Here is a 21,559-nt window from a genome sequence, read left to right as displayed (position 1 = left end):
CTAAAAGCTATATTTTTAATTACAGTTTTTAACAACTGTAGAGAATGTATCACAAATAAAATAATCCTCTGTTACATAGGAATTAATGGACATAATCCTCTTTCTCTCTGACAAGGCCTTAGTTTTCAAGATCAGTAAGCTGATGTCTGCAAAACGTTGAATGTAAATTTGGGTAACATCACTAATTTGTATATGATCTCGTCAGTGCTGTGGTGGGTTTAGATTTCTTCAGCATGAGATTGGCCATGTTTAGCACTGAATTTCCAAAGTAAAGCTCTCTGTGCAGCATCTCTTTCTGTTTTTATTCCTCTTCCCCTGTATGGCCCTGATAGCTTCTGCTGATGTTCTTTTCCACAGTGCATAATCTTACAGAAAGAACGGTGAGTCATTTATTGAAGAAGACAGTCATATTTGACATCAAAAACTGACAAAAAGTTTTCTCTTCTCTGAAAGTACACAGTCTCTACCTATAGACTCCAGCACTGCATTTTTGCCCAAATACAGAAAAGTGTGTAATATTTCCCTTACTGATTTATCTTCCCAGTATGTTATAGTTCCCTGTGCAATGATTAAATAAATTATTTTTCCTTGTCGCACCCATAGCAATATTAAATGGCACATTATTTCATCCAGCAAATAGTACAGACATTGAAGTGCAACTAAACTGCCAACTCTTCTAGTAGTGTTTTAAGCTAAATCATATAAGTTTCCTAATTAAAAATACATTACAACAATGGTGGAAGATATCTTTTGTTTGAAATGGTAGAATGCATCTAGCTAGTCTCTTGAAAACAGTCACATACAATGTCTATATATGTTGAAAGAAGAGTTTCCAAGGAAAAGAATTTAGGAATTACCATGCCAAACTAGGCTCAATTCCACATCATTTCTAGTATGCAATGCTTCACAAAAAGATGCATCAAAGCAGGCAAATAAGGAATTACTTTTAAAGGATTCACTGTTGCTTCCTAAACATAAAATTCTGGTCTACAGTTTAGGGAGAACAATTTTTAATGCCAAGAATATTCACCGAATGAAATAACATTTGCAGGCAGCACTTTGCCACTAGAAATAATCGAGTAGCCTGTTCCAAAAAAACTCCTCCACAAAAGGCCAAATGACCTACTTAGGAAGTTTTCTCTATTGCTAGCACCTGATTGATACACCACAGATCCCACTTATAAACCCTTTGCTCCATAGATGAAAGAATTTGCAGCACATCATACTTTTATTTGTACCTTGTATTGCAGCATTGTAAATAACATTAGCTGCAAATCATTTCGCGTGACGCATTGTGGAATTCAAACAAAAAGGAGTCCGACTTTTAAATATACACTGACAATTCTAGGCTTAAATTACTTTCCACATCAGTTTTGTAAAGAAGTTGGTTTCATTAATTATGTGGGAGCAGCTGCCCTATTATTTCATTAGAAGTATTTTTAGAAAAATACAAAAACATTTCTCCAGTTTATGAGCTTCTTAATACAACTTCAGTTTAGCTTCTGACAATTTTATCAAAATACCTTGTAATAGAAGATTAAAATCTAGGAAATCATATATCTTCAGACTGGCAGTTTTCTAAAACACTCCAAATCAATAAAGAAAATCCTACTGTATTTATGAAGTGCATTAAAAAAGAAAAAAGTAACATTGAACAGAAGATACTTTTTTATTATTGAAAGAAAAATTTACTTTAATATTTGTCATACTTCATCACCAGCTTAAGAACTCTAGTTTTTCTATTGATCCAAAGTAGATCCAGGTACTTGATTTCTGAAATAGGTGCATTTCTGAAACAGGTACATTTTCAGAGTGAAAAATATAATAGGCCTTGAGAAACAGATGATTACTGGTTCATAAGTTACCTGGCACAATGAAGACATCTTTATTTTATCAATTACCTTCCTGGTGATGTCGACCAGCTCAAGGTTTCTTTTTCTTCCAGTTGCATAAGCATGTGACCATTTCTGTTTATTATGCATGGATTCAAATAAATGTCTCAACATCTCATCTCTCTGTCTTTATAATGAAGTTAACCTTAAGCTTCAAGTTTCAAATTCTAATTATCTCAGCAGTTGTACTTACTTACTGCAAGGCTCACTTTACCAACATGGAGCATTCCCAGAAGTAACTGTGATTTTGCAGCTAGTAATGATCATTCTGTACATTAAGAAATTAATATTTTTCAGATGTTTAGTTTTCCTGAGTGCAACATTTAACAGACTCCCCGTTATTGAGATGAGCTCAAAACACCATAAACAGCGGGGCTGGAACTACATGATTTAAATTCAAAAAATACTTCAGAACTGGCTTGCCTGACAGAGAACATGTGTATAGCTATGTAACCTCACCTCACATAATCATTCCAACCTACTGACCGAATACAGAGAGAGTTCTATTAGAGTTCAGACAAGTTATTCTTTTCATAAGAAATAACATTACTACCCTTTGCTTTTTCAACCAGTTCATGTTTTATGTCTATAATAGTATTCCAACTCTAACATATAGTATAGTTAGAGCAGAAAACACATTTTTGTCAGCAAAATGAAGTTCGATTTCTCATCTAGGAATAGAATTCCTAATATACATAGCATCAGAACAAAGAAACACCATTGCTGTAATTAAAATTCAGTATTTTTTTTTAAGCAAATACAGGTAAGTTGATAATCTCTATATTCACAGGACAAATCCTTCCTGAGAATTCGTAATTGCTAAAATGGGTTTGATTCTTTGCTTGACAAACAAGTAAGATACAGTACCTGATGTAATGCATCTCCTGTGACTTCTGTTTTTTACTGGTGATCTCTTTTCCCTGCCTTCAGCCTCTGCTAATGTGGCTCATCAAGTTCTTGCTGCATAACCTCATCACCTGCACATCTTGTGTCTTGAGATGGAAACACTTGAAGTTAGGTGGATTCACAGCATTGGAAACTGCTGTGCCAGTGTTTCCTATATATCTGGGGCAAAATCAGAGACTAAAACTGATTCAGCCTTTTTCAAGCTCAGCATCTTAGCTAGCAGCAGCAAAGACAAGTGGCTAGATCTGTTAATGCATTAATGAGTATTTTAGTGTTCACTCATTGGCTGACTTCTCATCTCCTCTTGGTAAATTGACATTAAGCTTGTCAATAAAAAGGTAAGAAGTCTATGTCTATGGTAGCAGAAGAAAGAAAGGTTTTTTTCCCCCACTCAGAAATCTGAAGCTATTCTATAGAGAAGAATAAAAGAATTGAGCTGTAAATTGTAACTTCCGTTGCAGATCTCTGCCCTTCCCTTTGTCTTCTGCTCTGACTGCAGGGAGAGTGAACATCTAACAGGTTTGCAAACTCTCTGTGGATTCCTAGTTGCATTCCTAGCTTGAGGAATCTCATTGTGGCTTTTTCTTCCACATAAACCACACTATCTGAATCTTATTTTTTCTTTCTAGACAATACAGTATCACACACAACAAACTAGACTAGTGCCTTTTTGAGGGAGGCCTCAATTTAATTAGGAACAGCAATTTTTTGTCTGAATTTCGCTTGGCATAAGTTCTTCTTTTGCTCTTAAGTACAGAGTTCATAGTCTTCAAAAATTCTGACTTTCACTACATTAAAAAAAAACAAGACAGGAAAAATCAGTGCTAGAAGCTGCTCAAAATCCTATGTAAAAATAGTATTAAAACTATGAAGCATAGTGAAATCAAAAAGGAATAGTTTCTAAAAATTTGAAGCAATCTTTCAAAAATGGCCAAAGTAGAAGTGAGCTTCTGTTTTTCAATACCCACCTTTGTTCTGTTTTAGAGAACCATCTCTTCAAACTCACAGAAATACTCTATTTAGGAAGGTGAAAGAAGTAATTATCTTATTTTATTGATTTACACTTTTTCATAATCATCAACTAGTAAATGAAAGCAAATTAAAAAAAGTCAAATAGGAAATCTACTGGAGAAAGGAGAAAAGTTTTGTGATGGAGTTCTATCATTGTGTTATATATACTGCTAAGTCTTTTTTTCACCACTTTTAAAATCATGAAGTAATGTTAAAATCATGAAGATTCATCATGAATCAGAATAAAAAGTGCATAAGGAGCATGCTTCAAAATTTTTTCTTATTTTTCTTATTTTATTACTATTTGATTGGTAGTTTTGGCAATCAAAAAAAATAGCAAATATTTAGATCACAATGTAAGTGAAGATAGGGTGAAGATAAGTGAACATGAAAATCAGAAATTCGGATTTTTAAAGCAGACTCTCAATAAGAATGCAGTTCTTGTACTAAGTGCTCATGTTTCATTTACAAGATTCTAGTGAAGTGAATATTTTTCACTGTAAGAGCACTTGTAATTTACGCATACTTGATAATTCATGCTTTATACAGAACTAAATAATTTGAAAGCTGTTGAATTGGAAAAATCTGGGTGTCTCTACTATGAAAGAAAATTAGAAACTGAAGGCAGCAGTTTTAACATACACTATCAAGTTTTCAGATGGGAAAGCACATGTCAAAACTTAGTAATTAGACATCTTTATACTGGCCACACTTTGCTCTTAGCTTGTATTTTTCCTGGGAATTTTCTTTCAATCATTTGTTCTTCAAGGATAGCCTACAAGTCAGTTAGAAGAAAAATATTTAGATTGACAGGCAATTTTTACCTGAAATTCCAGCCTTCTCAGCACATATTTACTGACTTAATATTTGAGAACTATCATTTAAATGATATAAATATTGGAGGTGTCAATTGCTTAAGGTGAACAGTCAGATTTTGGACATTAGAGAGGTCTGAAATGCACAGTCTTGGTTCCCTCATCACAGGTCTACTCCTGCCATCTACCATGGTTTGCTCAGAAGCAGCCACAGTCAGTCTCTTCAGTTTACTAGATGGAAAAAAAGAAAGATCGGTGAAAATATAATCAAGGCAGGACATTTTTACTGGAACACAAACCTATCAAATCATTAGGTTTTGGAATGGGATGTAAGATAGAAATTATACTACTGGCATTAGTCAATGCTGTTCTCTCAGTCGAATTCCCCTCTTAGCTAAATTCAGGGAGAGAACAATAATCTCAAGTAAAAAAAACAACAGTACTTCTGTGTTTTCCACTAACAGCCAGCAAAGTTTCAGCTTTTAGTGCAGAGTACCCTCAGTGCCTATTTGCCTCAGAAAAACATTAACTGCAACCACAATTTTTTTTTTAAAGTATTTGAGGACTTTTTTTCCCCCAATAAAATTTGTAAGACCACGATTAACCACAGGAGTCTCCACTGCACCCATTTCTTACTGTCAAGCACTTATTTGAGCAGGAAAATTCACACAGAATTGACCTGGCTGCCAATATTTTATCAGTCACTCCTCAGAAGATACAGATAACAGTCAAGTGATAAACTGTTTGTTCCCTTTCAAGGGCTGAATTACAAAATAGGAATAGTCACTATATTTGTAACTATACTGTTTTTTCTCTCTACATGATAATTCCTGTTATTTCTTTGAATTTAAGAATCAAGAAAATCTATTACAGTAATCAATACTGAAGATTATTTCATTTCAGGTTTTACATAGCACACTGAGTGCAAGAAACAAAATAAAACAGAAGGAAACTAGAAAATTGTCTCTGAGATATTCATGTTTCTTAAACCACAAAATATTACCAACTACTATCAGGAATCTAACATCCAATTACATAAGAAATTTTAGTCTGAAAGAGCTTTTAGTTCGCCTTTTTTCCCTTGGGTAGATAGCAGATACTGTAACATCATGCATATGGTTTTATCATTTATATGTTTAGTACTTACATAAACAGATTTTGAGCCTGTTCCTTAGAGATGATGGACACATGATTCTTATTGAAATCTACATGATTTCAGAGTTCTTGATATTGCAATATTGAATTGACTGTGTTTCAAGCGGCAGTCAAGGCAAGCACAGCAAACCAAGTGTAGAGAACTGGTACTAAATGAAGTTTTGTCTCGACATTGCTGCTGCTGCAGAGCTGCTACTGCCAAGGTGTGTCGGGCAAGGCTGCACCGGCACCCCCGGGAGCTGTCCACGAGGTAAACAGCCTCGTGCACCTGCACGGGGGAAAACGGGCAGGAAAAGGGCAGAAGGCCGCCTCTAGGGGAACAGCATGTCTGGCACAAACTGCACGTACACATCTACCATCTGCGCATGAGCAGGAGCCCCCCAGATGCCCCCAGCCCGTTTCTGGAAGGTTCCAAGAGGGCGGACTGCGCACGACAGCTAATCTGCATGGGAAGCGCGGAAGCACCTCCCAGAGGCGGGGCAAGAACCTATAAAAAACTGCAGACGGGGTGAGTGGTGGGGCTTGTTTGCGAGGACTGGAGATCTCTGGCGGGGGTAGTGGGATGCTATTGGACTCGGAGTGGTGGTAGCTAGTTTCTTTGTTCCTTTTCCAAGTTTATCTTTTCCCCTCACCCTTGTTCCCGTCTCCCCTTGGCCTTTCCCCATCTTTTCTCCCCACTCCGTTGAAAATAAAGGTAAAAGGTTGTATGATATTTGACCAGTTTTTGGGTCTTAATCTTGTCCTTGGGATCGTAACGAAACCTTCCCGATACTGGATTGGGACACGGAGTCATGCCTTTAAAACTGGTAAGAACTACAGCACTGAATTTTCCATCATCTTGCAGTAGTTCTTGAAAAAAATATCTAAATGAATATTTGAATTAAGAACTACTTAATTTTATAAGCCACCAGTATGAAAGCATTCCTGAAGCTTCAGGTCTGTAATTGAGACCAATGAAATAGAGAATAATAATGGCTACTACATTAATTACATCATATTGCTATTTATATAGTGATGACACACATGCTAAAATTAAATTCATTTTGAAATTTTTTATTTTCTAGAAAGTATTTTATTTGGCATTTAGTTACCGAATGGATAAAAATGAAAAGTGGCTTTTTATGGGGGCTTATCATTAGAAGTTTTGTCATTCTCTAATACCAGAAGAATTTTAAAGCAGAAAAGGTGGTTTAATAATAAATGCTAACTGAATAGATATATTATTCAGAAACTTGTCTCAATTATTTCACCTTAAATATACCATATCGGCACTGTTACGCATTAACAATGAAACAAAATTACTTGAAGATGAAGCTGTGCTAACTATTTCAGCCCATAAAAGATGTATTGTCTGGCAAATTAAACCACAGCACAGTATACTTCAATTTGGTGTGCACTTTGGACAGACCATAGTGGAAGACAATAAAACTGCATATAGGGCAATCAAAGACAAACGAAACTAAAATCAGCTTTCAGTGAGACAGCTTCTGAACTTCTGCTTGCCTAAGTTAAGATGCACCACATTTTGAAGTGTATTTAAGAAAATTTTCATCAGAAACCCCACTTTCAAAATGGATTTAGGAACCAAGAGAGATAAGAGCAACGTTTTGAAGGTACTTAGCACCTACTCATCTCTATGTAGATTAAGATTTTCAGAAGTACCAGAGTATGTTGAACCATTAATTTTGTTGATTTCAGTGTCTCCTAACACCTGTAGTTAGAAAGTTAATTGCTGAAATCCTTTTATATGCATCTGCAGGCAGTTATATACACCTACAATTTCTAGAATTCTGGCCCAATTACATACAGAATGAAATCTGCTTTTTAAATTTTGGTGGAAATCATTACAATCTATCAAACACATTAGTAATTCAAATGTCGTATCTGTTGCGAGTCCTTCAGTTTGTAGTACCAGCACCTTTCTTACAGGTAATTAGCAATGTACAACATTAATTACATTCATCAGACAAGGTAAGCTTGCAGCTGCACTTCTTTTCTAAAGAAAATGTGTGAATAATATTCTCTTTGACGTATCAGCTTTCATCTGCATCTTAGTTAACCAACAGCAGTGATAATAATTTTTCTATGTTTCAAACAAGTCTCATCTAAAAGCTTTTTTAATTTTATTTATTTTATTTTTTACACATTTCGCAGCAGGACAATCATGAAAATCTTGAGAGGCACTCTCCGTTCTACTCAGCCAGTATGGATAAATGTCTTGCCAAGTCTACTGTGCAGGCTTAATGCTTCTACACTCCAACGGGAGCAAATGAAAGCAGCCTGCACTCTGCTCCGTGTCAACGTAAAATTTCTTGATAGGGACAGGCGAACACTGCTTTTCTTTCCCCCACTAAGGCTTTTCAAGATTTACCTTGTTTAGTCTTTGTTCTCCCACTGTGTTTTCCTGCCACTTCATCATTTTGCACTACTGAGAAAAATCCAATACTACTTTTGTGGATATTTAAGGAAATGAAGGATCCTCTTCTAAACTCCTTGAGCCTAGCTCACTTCTCACTTCATATCTCAGCACCTCTAATCATGACACGCAACAGGATGAGAACCTACAGTCTCCTCCCTCTCTCTCGCTGAGCGTTTTAGTCTGCCAATTTTTGACATCCATTGCAATTGTTTTAATAGGTCTGAACCAACCTCAGCACCATTTGCAGCATTTTTCTCTGTTAGAGACAATGACAGAGTTAACTAAGGGACATTTCACTTTCATTAGACAACGTACCATTTAGTCAGAGCAAAAATTTATGGAAGAAAACATACTGTCAAGTAACAGCAAGGGTCTGTGTGCTTTGAGCTCTGCAAGCACTCCCTCATCTTCACCTGGGAACCCCAATGAGAGTGCTCCAGGTCCTCATGCAGTGCCTCCTCTTTGGCAGCAGTGCCTTCTGAACGCTTGGATCGAATGTCACCTCCTAGATCCGAGTTACCATTTTATACAACGTACACCCCAGATTTCTTGAATTAAGTCAAACCTTAATTATTTCTACTAAGGATGAAACTTCAAAAGGCAGATTATCAGTCCTGAAACAAGAAAGATAAACAGTAACCCATACTTCCATTAGGAAAATCAGAAGCGGGAGTATCAGCATTCAGTGGCAACCCTGAATTAAATAATTCCTAAAATGATAAACACACGTTATTTATAAAACTGCAATAATATGGGAATGTTCAATTCAGCTACAGCTGAATATCTTCCTATAATAATAATAATTGAATTTTCTGTGTTTCCATAACACTGTTTCTCTATCACCATGACACTTTCAAAGATGTGGCATTATTTTGGAGTAAGTTAAACAGAAAAATTCTCTTAGCTCAATAAATTGCTATTTTTGACTCTTAATTAAAACAACTGTCTGTATTCACAACGTTTAGGCAGTTTAGCAGCTTAGGCACATCCTGGCAGCACATGAATTTACTCTATACCACTTCCTTCGTTTTGATTCTTTGCTTTAAGGAAACACTTAAAAAAAAAAATTTGGAAATGATGCGTAGGTAATTAAAATTGGAAACTTCCTTATAGGCTGGAATGACATTATTCATACCTATACACACACACACAAATATACGCACACATACAGACAATACTGTATGTTTTCAATTCTGCTTTGTTGTGGCTTCTCTATTAGGGATATCCTCAGATTGTTTCTCTCTTTTGTCAGCCTTTCTTAGCATCAGTAACTGGAGGAAATGTAATCTTTTATTTTCATAAATGGATAACTAATGCAATAAGGCAATAGACCTATTTTTCACTAATGCAGTAATCAGATCAGATATAAAATTAAGGCTTAAGATGCATTCAACAAATATTTGATAAGACATGAAAGCAGTTATGAATGAGTTATTTTATTATTACATATGGTGCTATTTGTGGCACTGGAAGTTTATATAGAAGTAATCTCAATTTGTAGAACTCTGATTACTAAAATAGACAACCAAGATTTGCATGTTCCATTTAGTTTGCTTTATAGTTCTATTTTTAATTTTGACTGAACATTTGCATCATAAGACTTAATTAAGCTCCTATTCTACAAGACTATTTTTAACATTAATCTAAATACAGTTAGAGCGAGATGATATTGTCCTGGCCAGAAAGTGGTATACCTCAACTCTGTCCTTACATAAAATCAAATGGGAATTAGATCAAAACTAGCCTTTGTGTACTTAGGATATGATTTTAGGGAATCTTTGGGAACTAAGACATCAAACTGCTACTGCCTTTCTAAAGACTAATTTAACTCCCTTTGGCCTTTGAAAATTACATACCTATTAAAATTTTTAGTAATTAAATTAATAGTAATTAAATATTAAAATAACCCACTATTTTCTTCAGCAAATAGAGAAGTCCTAATTTTATATGCAAATAACTGCCTCAACAGTAAACTACCTTCACTTTAGGTAAGCAAAGAAAAGATGCAGGGAAGCCAAACTAAAAGACAAAAGCAATCCTTAATCTTTCCCTGGGTTAGGAAGGAGCAATTTAGCCAGCTCTCCTGCTTCATCTAATCTGGAAGGATGTGGAAATATAAAGCACACTCCCACAAATTCTGCTTTTACCAGAAGAGTCTTCCTCTGTTGCTTTTGTTGTAGTTCTCCTTCACAAGGGCTGGATCCTATATTGGCTAGGAATTATGTTCCTCAGCTGACTCGTAGCACCTCCAGATTGATTTCCTACAGGGAAGCCTCGCTACTTATCCATGCACTCCAGCACAATGACTACCTTATACACCTCTTGCAAAAAACCTTTATAACTGTTCAAACTGAAGGCTCATTACATTCTTTCTTTCCTAATATTTTGCAAATGTTGCAAAGCCATTCCAAGACGGTGATGCTTCAGTTCACTCTCTAACTAACAAGCAAAACTATCTGGGAGCAATACTCCTTTCTCTGTTTGTTTGACTTGCTCTTGGTCGCTTGCCAAAGAGAAGATAGTCTTTTAGATTAAACATTACTACTCCTGCTGGAGTATTTTAAAACATATTCCTACATGTATTTTGCTTGGGGACAGTGACTGAACTTTTCCCATTACCAACACTGCAGGGTTAGACCAAAGGAGGCTGTTTTCTTACCTTAATAGCAAAGCCAGAAGAATTTTTCCCCTTCAGTGTGACAATATGATGCAGAAGATAGATGTTAGGAGGCTCGTGAAAGTTTGTTTCGGTTTCAGACACAATGTGTCACATTAAGCAGTAAAACAGTAAAACTATACTGTAATAGAAAATCTGATTAGGCACCTCCTATGAACACTGATTCTTGATTTTGTAGTTCAAATAAACTAGTCTTTAGGAATTGCCACAGAATTACAGCACTGAGGCTAAAGAGGACCTTGTCAAGTTTTACATGAATGTACTCATTGTTCTATCATTTGCTTTCACTCTTCATAGGTCTGTAATTTTTCAAGTAAACTTTAAATTGAAGCTGTCCAGTTTCAATGCCTGTATCTGCTCTCAGCATTACTATTGCTGAACATAATTGTCCTAACAATATAGAAAATTGCATGTTTTTATTTCGGATCACTTATATTGAGCCTCAGCACAGGTTAAGATGTAAGGCTAAGAATGAGATGAATTTGCTGAATCTTCACTATTTGCAACTGACAGAAAAATTTTTAAATTAAAATACAGAATAAGCATTGCAGCAAATACCACATTCGCTCCCTCTTGCATAAAGCACAAGTGTAAAAAAAATAAATAAAGGGGGGAATAAAAGTCTAATTGAGAAATAATCCTAATTGCACACTGTACCACTAACAGCTCTTTAAAATGCAACTTTAACAGACTGTCCTGACTCCAGTAAAAAGACAGATTCCTTATTAATATCTTAGCATAACACAGACTGAAACCTGTGAAGCTGCTTAATTCTGAAAACAAGGCCTGTGGCTATGAGAAGTACATATCTGGGCCATGATCAGATTATTTTAAGCAATTGCTGAAAAACTAGCTACTAAAGCAGAGTTTAACCTCTGTTTTATTTGTTAATATACCAGAGCTACTAATAATTTCTTATTTCTTAACCCAATTTCACTAAGATTTTACCTAACTAAAGCATGGAAAGGCAAGCTCTCCTGGTAAGGGGAAGAGGTCGTTTTTCTCCCGATAGCCTGAGGAATGTCTTGTCTTTGCTGAAGATCCCTACTGCAGAACTGTTTTGACGGTAAGGAGGATGAGAAGAAAGCAGCAAGATTAGCACAGCAGAGCACGCAAGAGGTTAGAGAATGCTGCAAGCAATAGAGGTATCAAAGAGCACTGAGATAACATTAAGAAGCTTCTACAAGCATATGTTATGGGTATATACACATATATACCAAAATATTCAGTAGTTTTTATTCCTCTCTAAACCAGATTAACAGACAATGTGAGTTTGTTTTAAGATAGAACTTCCACCTTAGTAAATGCTGCACTGAGTGCTACAGGTTCTCTTGTGTGTTGATTAAAATGGTGATGGTCATACTGTCATGTAATCATTTTTTTCTCCCCTCATTCATGTTTAAGAGAGAAATATGGGAGCAGGTATCAGATTAAACTAAAGCCATCAAGGTATCTCTTCAAGATTCACCTCAGAAACAGACAGTGATCCTATGAGTTGTTCAGATTTTCTTTACAACAGTAACACTGTGCCACAGAAGTGAGGAGGGTATGGTTACAGGAACAGACAAATTACCCACCCCTTCTGTCCTGCATCTCCAGGTTTACGGACAGCTGTGCAGGCAGAATAAGCTTCTTACTGAACAGCACCTACCCATATAGGAGCTGCTCTGTTCATGAGAGAGATATTTTGTCTTTCTCTGTGTAAAGCACACTGTTTCTATTTAAAATCATCTAGCTGTTGCTTCAAATCCGTTAAGTTGCTTTGGGAGTGCCCTCATAGTGCTTTCTTAGGCAACTATTTTTATTCTCCCTACACTCCAGTTCACCATGCAGGAATTGGTTAGGCATATATATTTTGTGCATCTGAGTCTCCTGTCAAGATTGTCATATCTCAGACTCCACTAATATCTCTGTGGGCGCCCTGTTAGCAGGCTGCAGCTGCTTCCACTGGTGCACCCGTCACACAGCTCATTCAGATAAGGGTTCCTCTTGTGAAACTTCTCCAGCTGAAGGACACGCTTTTAAATCTGACTTTAAAATGAAAGACAAGAATCCGGAGAACAATACAATCCCCTCATATTGGCATCAGTGTGGTATACAGACACATACTTGCTGTTTCTAAGAACTATGGTCCCAGACTTATCCTTACAGATTTAAAAATCTGCCAAACAGCTCCAGGAGAATACAGAGGAGCATAATCCATATAGACGACGTAGATCCTCAATTAAAATATATGGCAGGCTAGCAAATGGGCATGGCTTTATGTATTTTAGAAAAGGTAGCAGTCTGAATCATAGCATCAGCAGTAGAATTTTTTCTCCCCAATAAATACTTTTTTTTCTGATAACATTACAAGAACTACATGAGACACAGCCTTATGAATAAATTGATACTATGTGCACCAGTTTAATGAATAGTCTTTGTTAAGAAGTATACTTACATTTTGAAATTGAAAGGTTTTTTTCCCTGGTAAATTGAGCACAGCATTTAATCACACTTTGAAACTGATAGAAATACTACTATGAATTATCATTTTTCATTACATAGGAGAATATCTTTTCTAAACAAATTAAATTTGTTTCCGATGCTCATATTCAAGTACTCTTAAGAGAAGGACTAAAACACTATTCTGCTTTTCTGCGGTCTCCTTCCTCTGGTAGGTTCAGACATTGTTTGCCAGCCTTAGTACCTACACATTTCTAAAGGAAGTCTCTTACATACAATGGAAATTTGTGTCAAGTCCTGCTTCTGAAAACAGACACAAGGAGAAATAATGGAATTACTCAAGTGACTAGGAAAATAAGTTATGCTGACGACATACTACAATGGCGTGGGGAAATAATGGCAGTATTCTCAGAGAGCAGAAGTGATCTAAGATTCAGCTTGTTCCAGTGTGCCATATTTCACTGTGTAAGGCCAGAAGAGACAGATTCTGACTGAGTTCATCTAACTGAGTCCAGGTATACTGAAAGATGATAGTCCCTAAACTAGAAGCCTAATCAGTTATCATATGTTAGATTCAGACTAACTTGCTGAAACTCCCCTCAACTCAGGTAATCATAAACCAGTACTCTAACTTTATTGCTTTTTAGTTTTCTCATTCCAATGCATCTAAAATACTATCACCTTGGTTTGATTTGTCATCCATACTTCTTGAATTCCTGCCTGTCCTCCACATCTTAATTAGAAGTTCACAGTCTTTCATGGTGTAGTAGGTCTTTATTTTCATGCACTCTAGCTATACAGAAACCCATTTGCTGGACTCCAGCCATTCTGCTTAGGTTCTCCTTCACTAAAGAGGCATAACAGGTCTCCAAATCCTGCAGGGAATTGAAATTTTTTTGCATTTTCAGATCCAACTGCAACACTGACATTTTGCGAAGTCTTAAAACTAAAAGAGACCATTGAACTTCATACATCATTTACTTAAAAAGTACCAACAATGAACACAAAGTCTGAGCAGCAGACAATATTTAATGAACAATATTTAATCTATAGCTGATAAAAGGTCAAATCTTATGCAAAACTGTGTTTAAAGCAGACAAGATTCTGAATTTCTAATAAACTCAAGATGTTATCTAAAAAGGCAAGGAAACTAGGCTAAACAGGACAAATAACAAATAAAATTGCAAGCCTAGCAGGACATTGGAAATTTACACAGGTTTGCAAAGTATTTAGCTTTGAGTAAAAATCAAAGCTACATCTCACCAAAGGAGAACAAAAAGAAAAACAAACAATTTTTAGGTAACAGCAGCTCTGCCGCATCAAATACAGATGGTCCCTTTACCCAAAGGGGCAAGGGCATAGCCTTCTTAACATGCTAAACTGAGATGTCATTCACTGTTTCCAGAATTTCCTCAAATGGCTTTTCCACAGCAAAATAAGTTATTATAGATGATTTTTGGCCCATAAGTACATGAGGAATTCATAATCCTATTCACTGATTTTGTTGTGGAGCACTTGTTTGTAGCAAACCACTGGATAGTGGTAGCATTTTAAATTGACACAACCTGTTTCTGCAATATTATGAGAAACATGAGTGAAATATCACTCGTGGCAAAAGTCTATTCATTTCATTAGCTCCTACTTGATGGTAACACTAATTCCCTTAAAACAAAGGCGATGCAGTGGGTATGGCAAAATCAACAATTGCCAAAAACACTCATTTAAAATATAAGGGGTACGATACGCTAAAGAATAGTGCTGAGCGATACCACAGAGAACACAAGAGTGTACATACATGAATACACGTACATAGCTCAGCATATCCTCCCCTTTGTGGAGTTCACTACTGCTTCATCCAACGTACCATTACGAAGCTCATTGGGTTAAGAAAAAGAACGCATGAGGCGCTAAGCTATAATAAGTGTAATCAGTGGAGAAGAAAAAAAAAAATGAGGCAAGCATTTTACTTGAATGTCTAGAAAGCCAGAAAAAGAGTGCAAGAAAGAAGGTTGCCAAGAACGTACATTGCAAAAGCCACAGGTTGTTAAATGCTTAATTTAGTATTTTAGAGTATTTTACTGTTAATATTACATCATACAACATGAAACGCTGCCAACCTCTAAAAATACTCAAACTAATACATTTTTTACTACCTACAGCTTTATTTTTCTATAAATAGCTGCTTTTATACGGATTTATGAACTAAATTTCAATTATTCCACTAAAAAATGCTGAACATAAATATCTGAAACAGAAGTTGAAACGAGGTTCATGCAAGTATATCTGGGCTACTCACAGTAAAGCAATAGCCCCCTACACTGTTACCGCTGAACTCATGGGCAGAGCATGCTTCCAGGGATGCAGACCATGATACGGCTTGATACAACAAAACCCAACCTTCAAATTGCACACAAAAATCAACTGGAAAATGAACTGCACAGTCAAGGCATCTGCTTGATACGCAGGGTTACTATCAAGTTAAGCAGCAGATCAGTCACTCTCCTAAGCTGGATCCCTTAAGAGCCTGTGACCTATGCATTCCTGGTGCTCCTCCTCCTCCACGGGGATCAAACCCCAGACAAAGGGGGAAACAGTCATCACCCTGCATGTTCTGAACAACTGTGTCGCTCCTCTCCCCATCCGCAAGTAACAGAAGTAGTAAATGGCCCATCAGTTGCATGCCACAATTTTCCTGCTTCTTGAATGGTAACAACAAACAATTTCCTTTGAGGTTTGCCTGTTAAGAGTAGTGGGACACAGTTACTCCCCTCACTGCAGCAAACCAAAGTAGATGGAAACATCACTCCTCACAACTCTCCTGTTGCACTCACCAGTGTGGTGAAGACCCCCTCTTATCCATGGACACAATGAGATTTGTCTCCTAGTTCCTTAGAAAATGTTTTTAGAAGCTTCACAGCATGAGAAATGCTAGGACACTGGAAGTAACTTGTATAAATGTATTTCCATGTGTAATTTCATTATTAGTGTATTGCTTCCTACATGAATACCAAAAATGAAGATATATTGGGATAATAAAACACCAGTTTTTACTGGTTAAAGTCATAGAAATAAAAGTATTTCAACTATTTTTCCACATAACAAACATTTTTACTAAGAATATAAAGGAATAAAAAAAAATCTGGCAGAGCTAATATTCATAGGGCACTGAGTCTAGGATAATGAATTGATAATAAACATAGGAAAGGAATAAACAGGTGTAGAAAATCTAAAAAGGTGATACAGAGCTCTGTGGTTTCCAACAGCCCAAAAGAAATAGGCCTTAAAAATCCCCAGGTTACATCAATTTTAAAGTTTAGTTTGTTCCTAAGGATCTTCAGAGACTAATTCACAAATTAAGTTCAAAAATATTCTCAAAAATTCTTTAAACAGACCCAAATAAATAACTGAAAGTGTAATTTTCTCCAAGGAACATCATTCTTGGTCCTACTTTGGTATTTTTTCTTCAGTTATACACACAAAGTACTTAAAAAAACATTAGAAATATTCTGGACTAGTTCTTCTACTGATATAAAAACATGTAGCTTCTCTGATGTAAACAGAGTCACGATAATTTATATTAGCTGTAGAATTTTCTTTTGCTAAATTCCGTTGCTGCCAGACTGTTTTGTATAAAGAACTCTGTAAAATGTTGGATTAACAAAGACCTGTTTAATATGAAAGCAAACTTGAATCTTCAAGAACAAGAATCTCTCAGTGATGACTATCTTGGAATATTTATTCAAAATTTGAATATTTACTCAAAGTATTCCAAGAGGACATCATGAGAAAATATTTTTCAATAAATACATAATAAAGCCATAAATCCTGATGATCTACCACACAGGGTTTTTCACAGGCAAAAGCTGCAAGAGGTGTTTTTTGCTATTGGCAAGGTAGATCCAATAGAATAACTGCTAAGGAGGCATTCCATAAATTTGGTAATTGACCCTTCATAAACAAGTATTTTAATTAATGCCTTAACAATAAGCAATTAAGTTTGCACTTCTCAAAGCTTTACCATTTCAATCTGAGTTAAGTGTAGACCAGAGAATTGCATCAGGCTGCTCACATTTATCTGACAATGTCTATGGCCAGGACTGCAATTTTCTTGTTTGCTTCAGAAATACAATTAAGTCTCTGCAGAAACCAGGGAATTTAGAGGTGATGTTGCCTGAGAACTTTTGACTGATCCCTGTAATAATATCCAGTACCGAAATGCTGGGAGAGCATCCCTCAAGAAATGTAGCAGAAATATAAGCTGACATTAGAAAACACTCTTCAATTTTCAATAAAGCATACAGTAACAACTTAAAACCAAAACCTAAATTCATCTTAACTGCCAAGGTATAAGCCAGCTTTGTTTCTTGCACAGCCAGCATGAGATAAAGCCAGAGTCCTCTCATAGGGATAGATGTAGCAGACTCAATCTCATTGCCCATTTCAGATTTATCTTAAAACACAACTCATAAAATGCAGCAGGCAAAACAGAGTCTGAAATGAGGCAAACAAAACCTGGCTCTGCCAGTATGAATTTTTCCACTGCTTGCTAACCTGTCATAGCATTCCCATTAGCAGCAAGCTGTCCTGTCCATAAAAGCTATGGGCTAAAAACCTGAAAGACCAAAGACACGCTCAGCATATCCACAGCACCAACCGAAACAGAGCTTCTGAGAAGTGCAGAAGCAGACAAAGCCTGTCTTCCTTCACTTACTGTAGGATAGGACACAGCTGGCTATAGCTAAGGATGAGTTAGGTCCCACAGTGATTCAGCTGGAGCAACCCTGCTTTTTCATGCCTTGCACAGCTAGGGATCCAGATTACCAAGCAGAGCTGGTGCAGCCTGACCAGCGATCGCATGACAGCCCGTGCCCACTGACTCTTCAGCACCTACTGCGACTTACCCAGCTGCTGAAGATGATTAATAGGCAGCATACTGTTTCTGCTGTGTGATGCACCTAAGCTCATAATGTCCTCACATAGACTCGTCTACTGCCCTCCCCTGTTCTCTTCTCCTCCCAGAGCTTTGCTCTGCTAAAAAGGACATCTTTTTCTGAGACTTGGGTAGGAATAAACAATATGGGATAGGAAAGAGCTGACTAGTAACACTTCCAAGATCAGATCTGCTAAAAGTAAACAAAGAAGGGTGGAGGGGAGAAAGCAGAAATTATGGATTGCCATCTGAACACATTAACAATATCAAGCTGTGGTGGCAAAAAGTGTCATATTATGCTGTGTAACCATGAATGGAGCTTGTAAACTGGATAGAAAAAAATCCTGCTGTGCTTCTTGGGTTTTATAAGACTGTCATCTGACTGCTGTGTCCAGTTTTTCTAGATAAATCTAGTCTGATTAGAGAGAGTGCAGGGAAGAGCAAGAAGAATGGCAAGCACATTACAAACAAGGGAACACTGCAGGACTGAAGGTTGCCTAATATACAGAAGAGAAGGCTAAGGGGAGTTCTGACAACTTGCTTTGCATATATAAAGGTCAGCTGCAATGAGAAAGAAGCTGTTCTCCATGTCAGTGGTGGTCATGGAATAGCAGACATACACTGCTTCATGCGGAGAATTTCCTTTGGACATTCGGACTTTCCAGCAGGAAGGCTAGTTAAAAACTGATAAGTGTGCCTAAAAGGCTGTGAAATCTTCATCTTTTAATTATTATTTTTAAAGAAACAAGTTCAACAATGATATAGATAGAGATGACCCTGCTCTGGGTAGAACAATGGACTAAATGATTTGATAATTTTAGCATGATGTTTCAGTGTAATACATATTGCCTTATGTAATTTTAAAGATTTAAATGTGCTATATGGAAAAGGAAAAACATGCCTGAAATTATTTGGAAACAAACTTTCAACCACATACTTAGCTTATATTGCAACACCACCAGTTACAGAAAAGCAATGTTTATTTGCAAAATTTCACAGAACAGAAATTTTAGAAAATAATTCCCAGCTATTCATATCATGGCCATGACATCTACATAATGTTCTTGCAGCTAAACAAAAGAGATTATCAGCAAACATTAAATCTTTATTTTATAGCACCAATTTTTTTCTGTATTTCCTTCAAAACTCTGTGTGATTGGAAATGGTTAGAAGATAACACTTTTATGTAAACCAGTAACTTTAAAAAAACTTTAAAAAAGCTTTTAAAAAATGCTTCTAAATAAAAAAGTGCTTCACATCTTTTTGCATATCAGTTCCAAAAAGAATATTCCACAATACATTTTATAGTAAAGGCAGTAAGACAGACTGTTATAAGAAAAAAAAAAAAGCTTGCAAACATCTACAGTATTACAGACTAAGAATTAAAATTCCTTTATCTGCCACCATAGCAATGAATTGCAATTTATCATGAAGTGAGTTTAGTACCTGATCACCAGAAAATCAGTAACTGTAAAATCATTTAGCTTTATTTAATATAATTCCTTGATATTATCCTCACTGTTCCAAGCAATGCAGAAACATACACTTCAGGATTTTCTTTCGTGCCAAATGGAAACATTTAGCAAATGTTTTCCTTCTACTTGCCTGAAGCAAGTTAGGGTAAGTGATGGACATACATTTGAGAAATTATAATGTATTGCAATATACCAATATTGTCTTTTGGACAATTTCAGGAGCAGAAAAAGAAATAATCAGCCTACAAAATGTCCTAAGATGCAAGCTTCTTCACCAGTGATTTTATTTGACAGTAGTACCATCTAGTGGTCTAGATGATCCTTTCAAACTTTAGAAAAAGCTGTAGAGAGTGATCCAGCCAAAATGATGCAAAATGCTAGTGTGAGTAACATGTAGTTTTTCAGTCCCTGGATAACCAAAGTGAGAGAAAAAGAAAAATGTCATGTTGCTATAATAGATACCACTTCACAAAGAAGTAAAGTACAGAATTAGAGTTCCATTTTTATGATTATATGATTTATGATTTTTTATGGTTATATGATGACATTTTATGATTATACATCCATTATGTGAAATGGTAAGTTTTATATCATGTTATTTTTATACAGTGGAAGTGGTTCTATTTGTTTCTCAAAACAGTCCTATATAAGTAATTTATAGAGTATATATGTAGTAAATAAAATATTCACAAAATTAACTTAATTTACTTTTGGTATTTGTAAAGGAATTTCAGCCTACTTTCAGGTTATTTTTAAACAGTAAACACTCATGTCAAGACTATGCTAAAATATATGGAGAGGATGAAAGATCTGGTGAGTCACCAAGATTTGGATAACAAACATGATGGTTTTCTAGTGTGGTGCAACATCTATCTGCAGTGGCAAAGATATAACTTCTACTTCTTGCTCCGGGGGTGTCTTGTATTTCACACTGTCACTAAAAATATCAGGTAAGATAATCTATAATGGCACATTAGGTTTCTAGGAAATCTGGACAGATAAGCTGAGGGAGCCTGCGGACCACGCTGCTAGTGTTTGATGCTGAAATTCCACTAGAAAAATAATTTCTACCATGTACAGTAACATACAGTAGAGTAGATTAGCCTGTTCTGCACAATCACTGGTAGATGAGTTTAGGAATCTCTACATTACACAGTAATCAGCAGGGCCAATTAACCTCTGTCTTACTTTTTGGTCCTTTGGCAAATTTGACCCAAAATGTGTAATCCATTGGGCTATGTGATTCTTGCAACAACTGCTCATCCCCTTCCCTCACTGAAAGAACGAGCTCAAATGAAGACTGATTTCAGGCTATGCTTGGCATCCTGCCTCCTGACCCTGCTACTGTCTTCATTTACTCACACTGCTTGCACATACAAGTATGGAATTGCAAGTCTGCGTTCCTGTAAAACTTCATAAAACAAAATTCTTCATCTTTTTGGAAAACTTAGTACTGCATGACGTGTCTTTTAGCTTCATAATCTATCTAATACTTGCAATGAGGAGAAATCTCAGAGAACCAGCTCTGTACCAAGTCATGACATTCTTAGAATGAGATACAAGCAGAAGAAAGAGAGAACAGTAAGATAATGCATTACCTTGATTTCTTTAAATACGAGGACTCCCCACATTGCAGCAACAAGACCGGGACCCTAAAACATAGGATTCACTTGTACATTACAGCGTTTCCTTAAATTGTGCCACTTTCTCATTATGCTTTTCAGAGTGGTTGTATTTTGCCTGGATGGCAAATTTAGACCCTTCCATCCTATATAATTATAGAGCTTATGGCAAAAGTATAAATGTCATTGAAATTTTTATGAAGTGAGATATA

General features: G+C 36.2%; 1 protein-coding gene across 7 annotated transcripts in view; it reads right to left on the bottom strand.

Moving 5' to 3' along the window:
- The window catches only part of TMEM144 (transmembrane protein 144), an 85,348-nt gene that overhangs the window by 49,299 nt on the left and 14,490 nt on the right, over positions 1-21,559 (bottom strand). For 5 of the 7 annotated variants that reach the window (XM_026120223.2, XM_064510898.1, XM_064510896.1 and 2 more), the window contains 2 exons: positions 21,324-21,377; positions 19,213-20,133 (listed from right to left, as the gene is read on the bottom strand). In XM_026120223.2, the coding sequence (XP_025976008.1) occupies positions 20,050-20,133; positions 21,324-21,377 (138 nt within the window). In that variant the 3' untranslated portion in view covers positions 19,213-20,049. Of the gene's footprint in view, positions 1-1,622; positions 4,856-19,212; positions 20,134-21,323; positions 21,378-21,559 lie in introns of those variants that run through there. The other 2 variants (XM_064510900.1, XM_064510899.1) reach the window with 2 other exon arrangements.

This window comes from Dromaius novaehollandiae, chromosome 4 (genome assembly GCF_036370855.1).
Source record: "Dromaius novaehollandiae isolate bDroNov1 chromosome 4, bDroNov1.hap1, whole genome shotgun sequence".
NCBI lineage: Eukaryota > Metazoa > Chordata > Aves > Casuariiformes > Dromaiidae > Dromaius > Dromaius novaehollandiae.
Note: the sequence above shows the minus strand (reverse complement) of the source record. Positions and strands in the feature narration are given on the sequence as shown.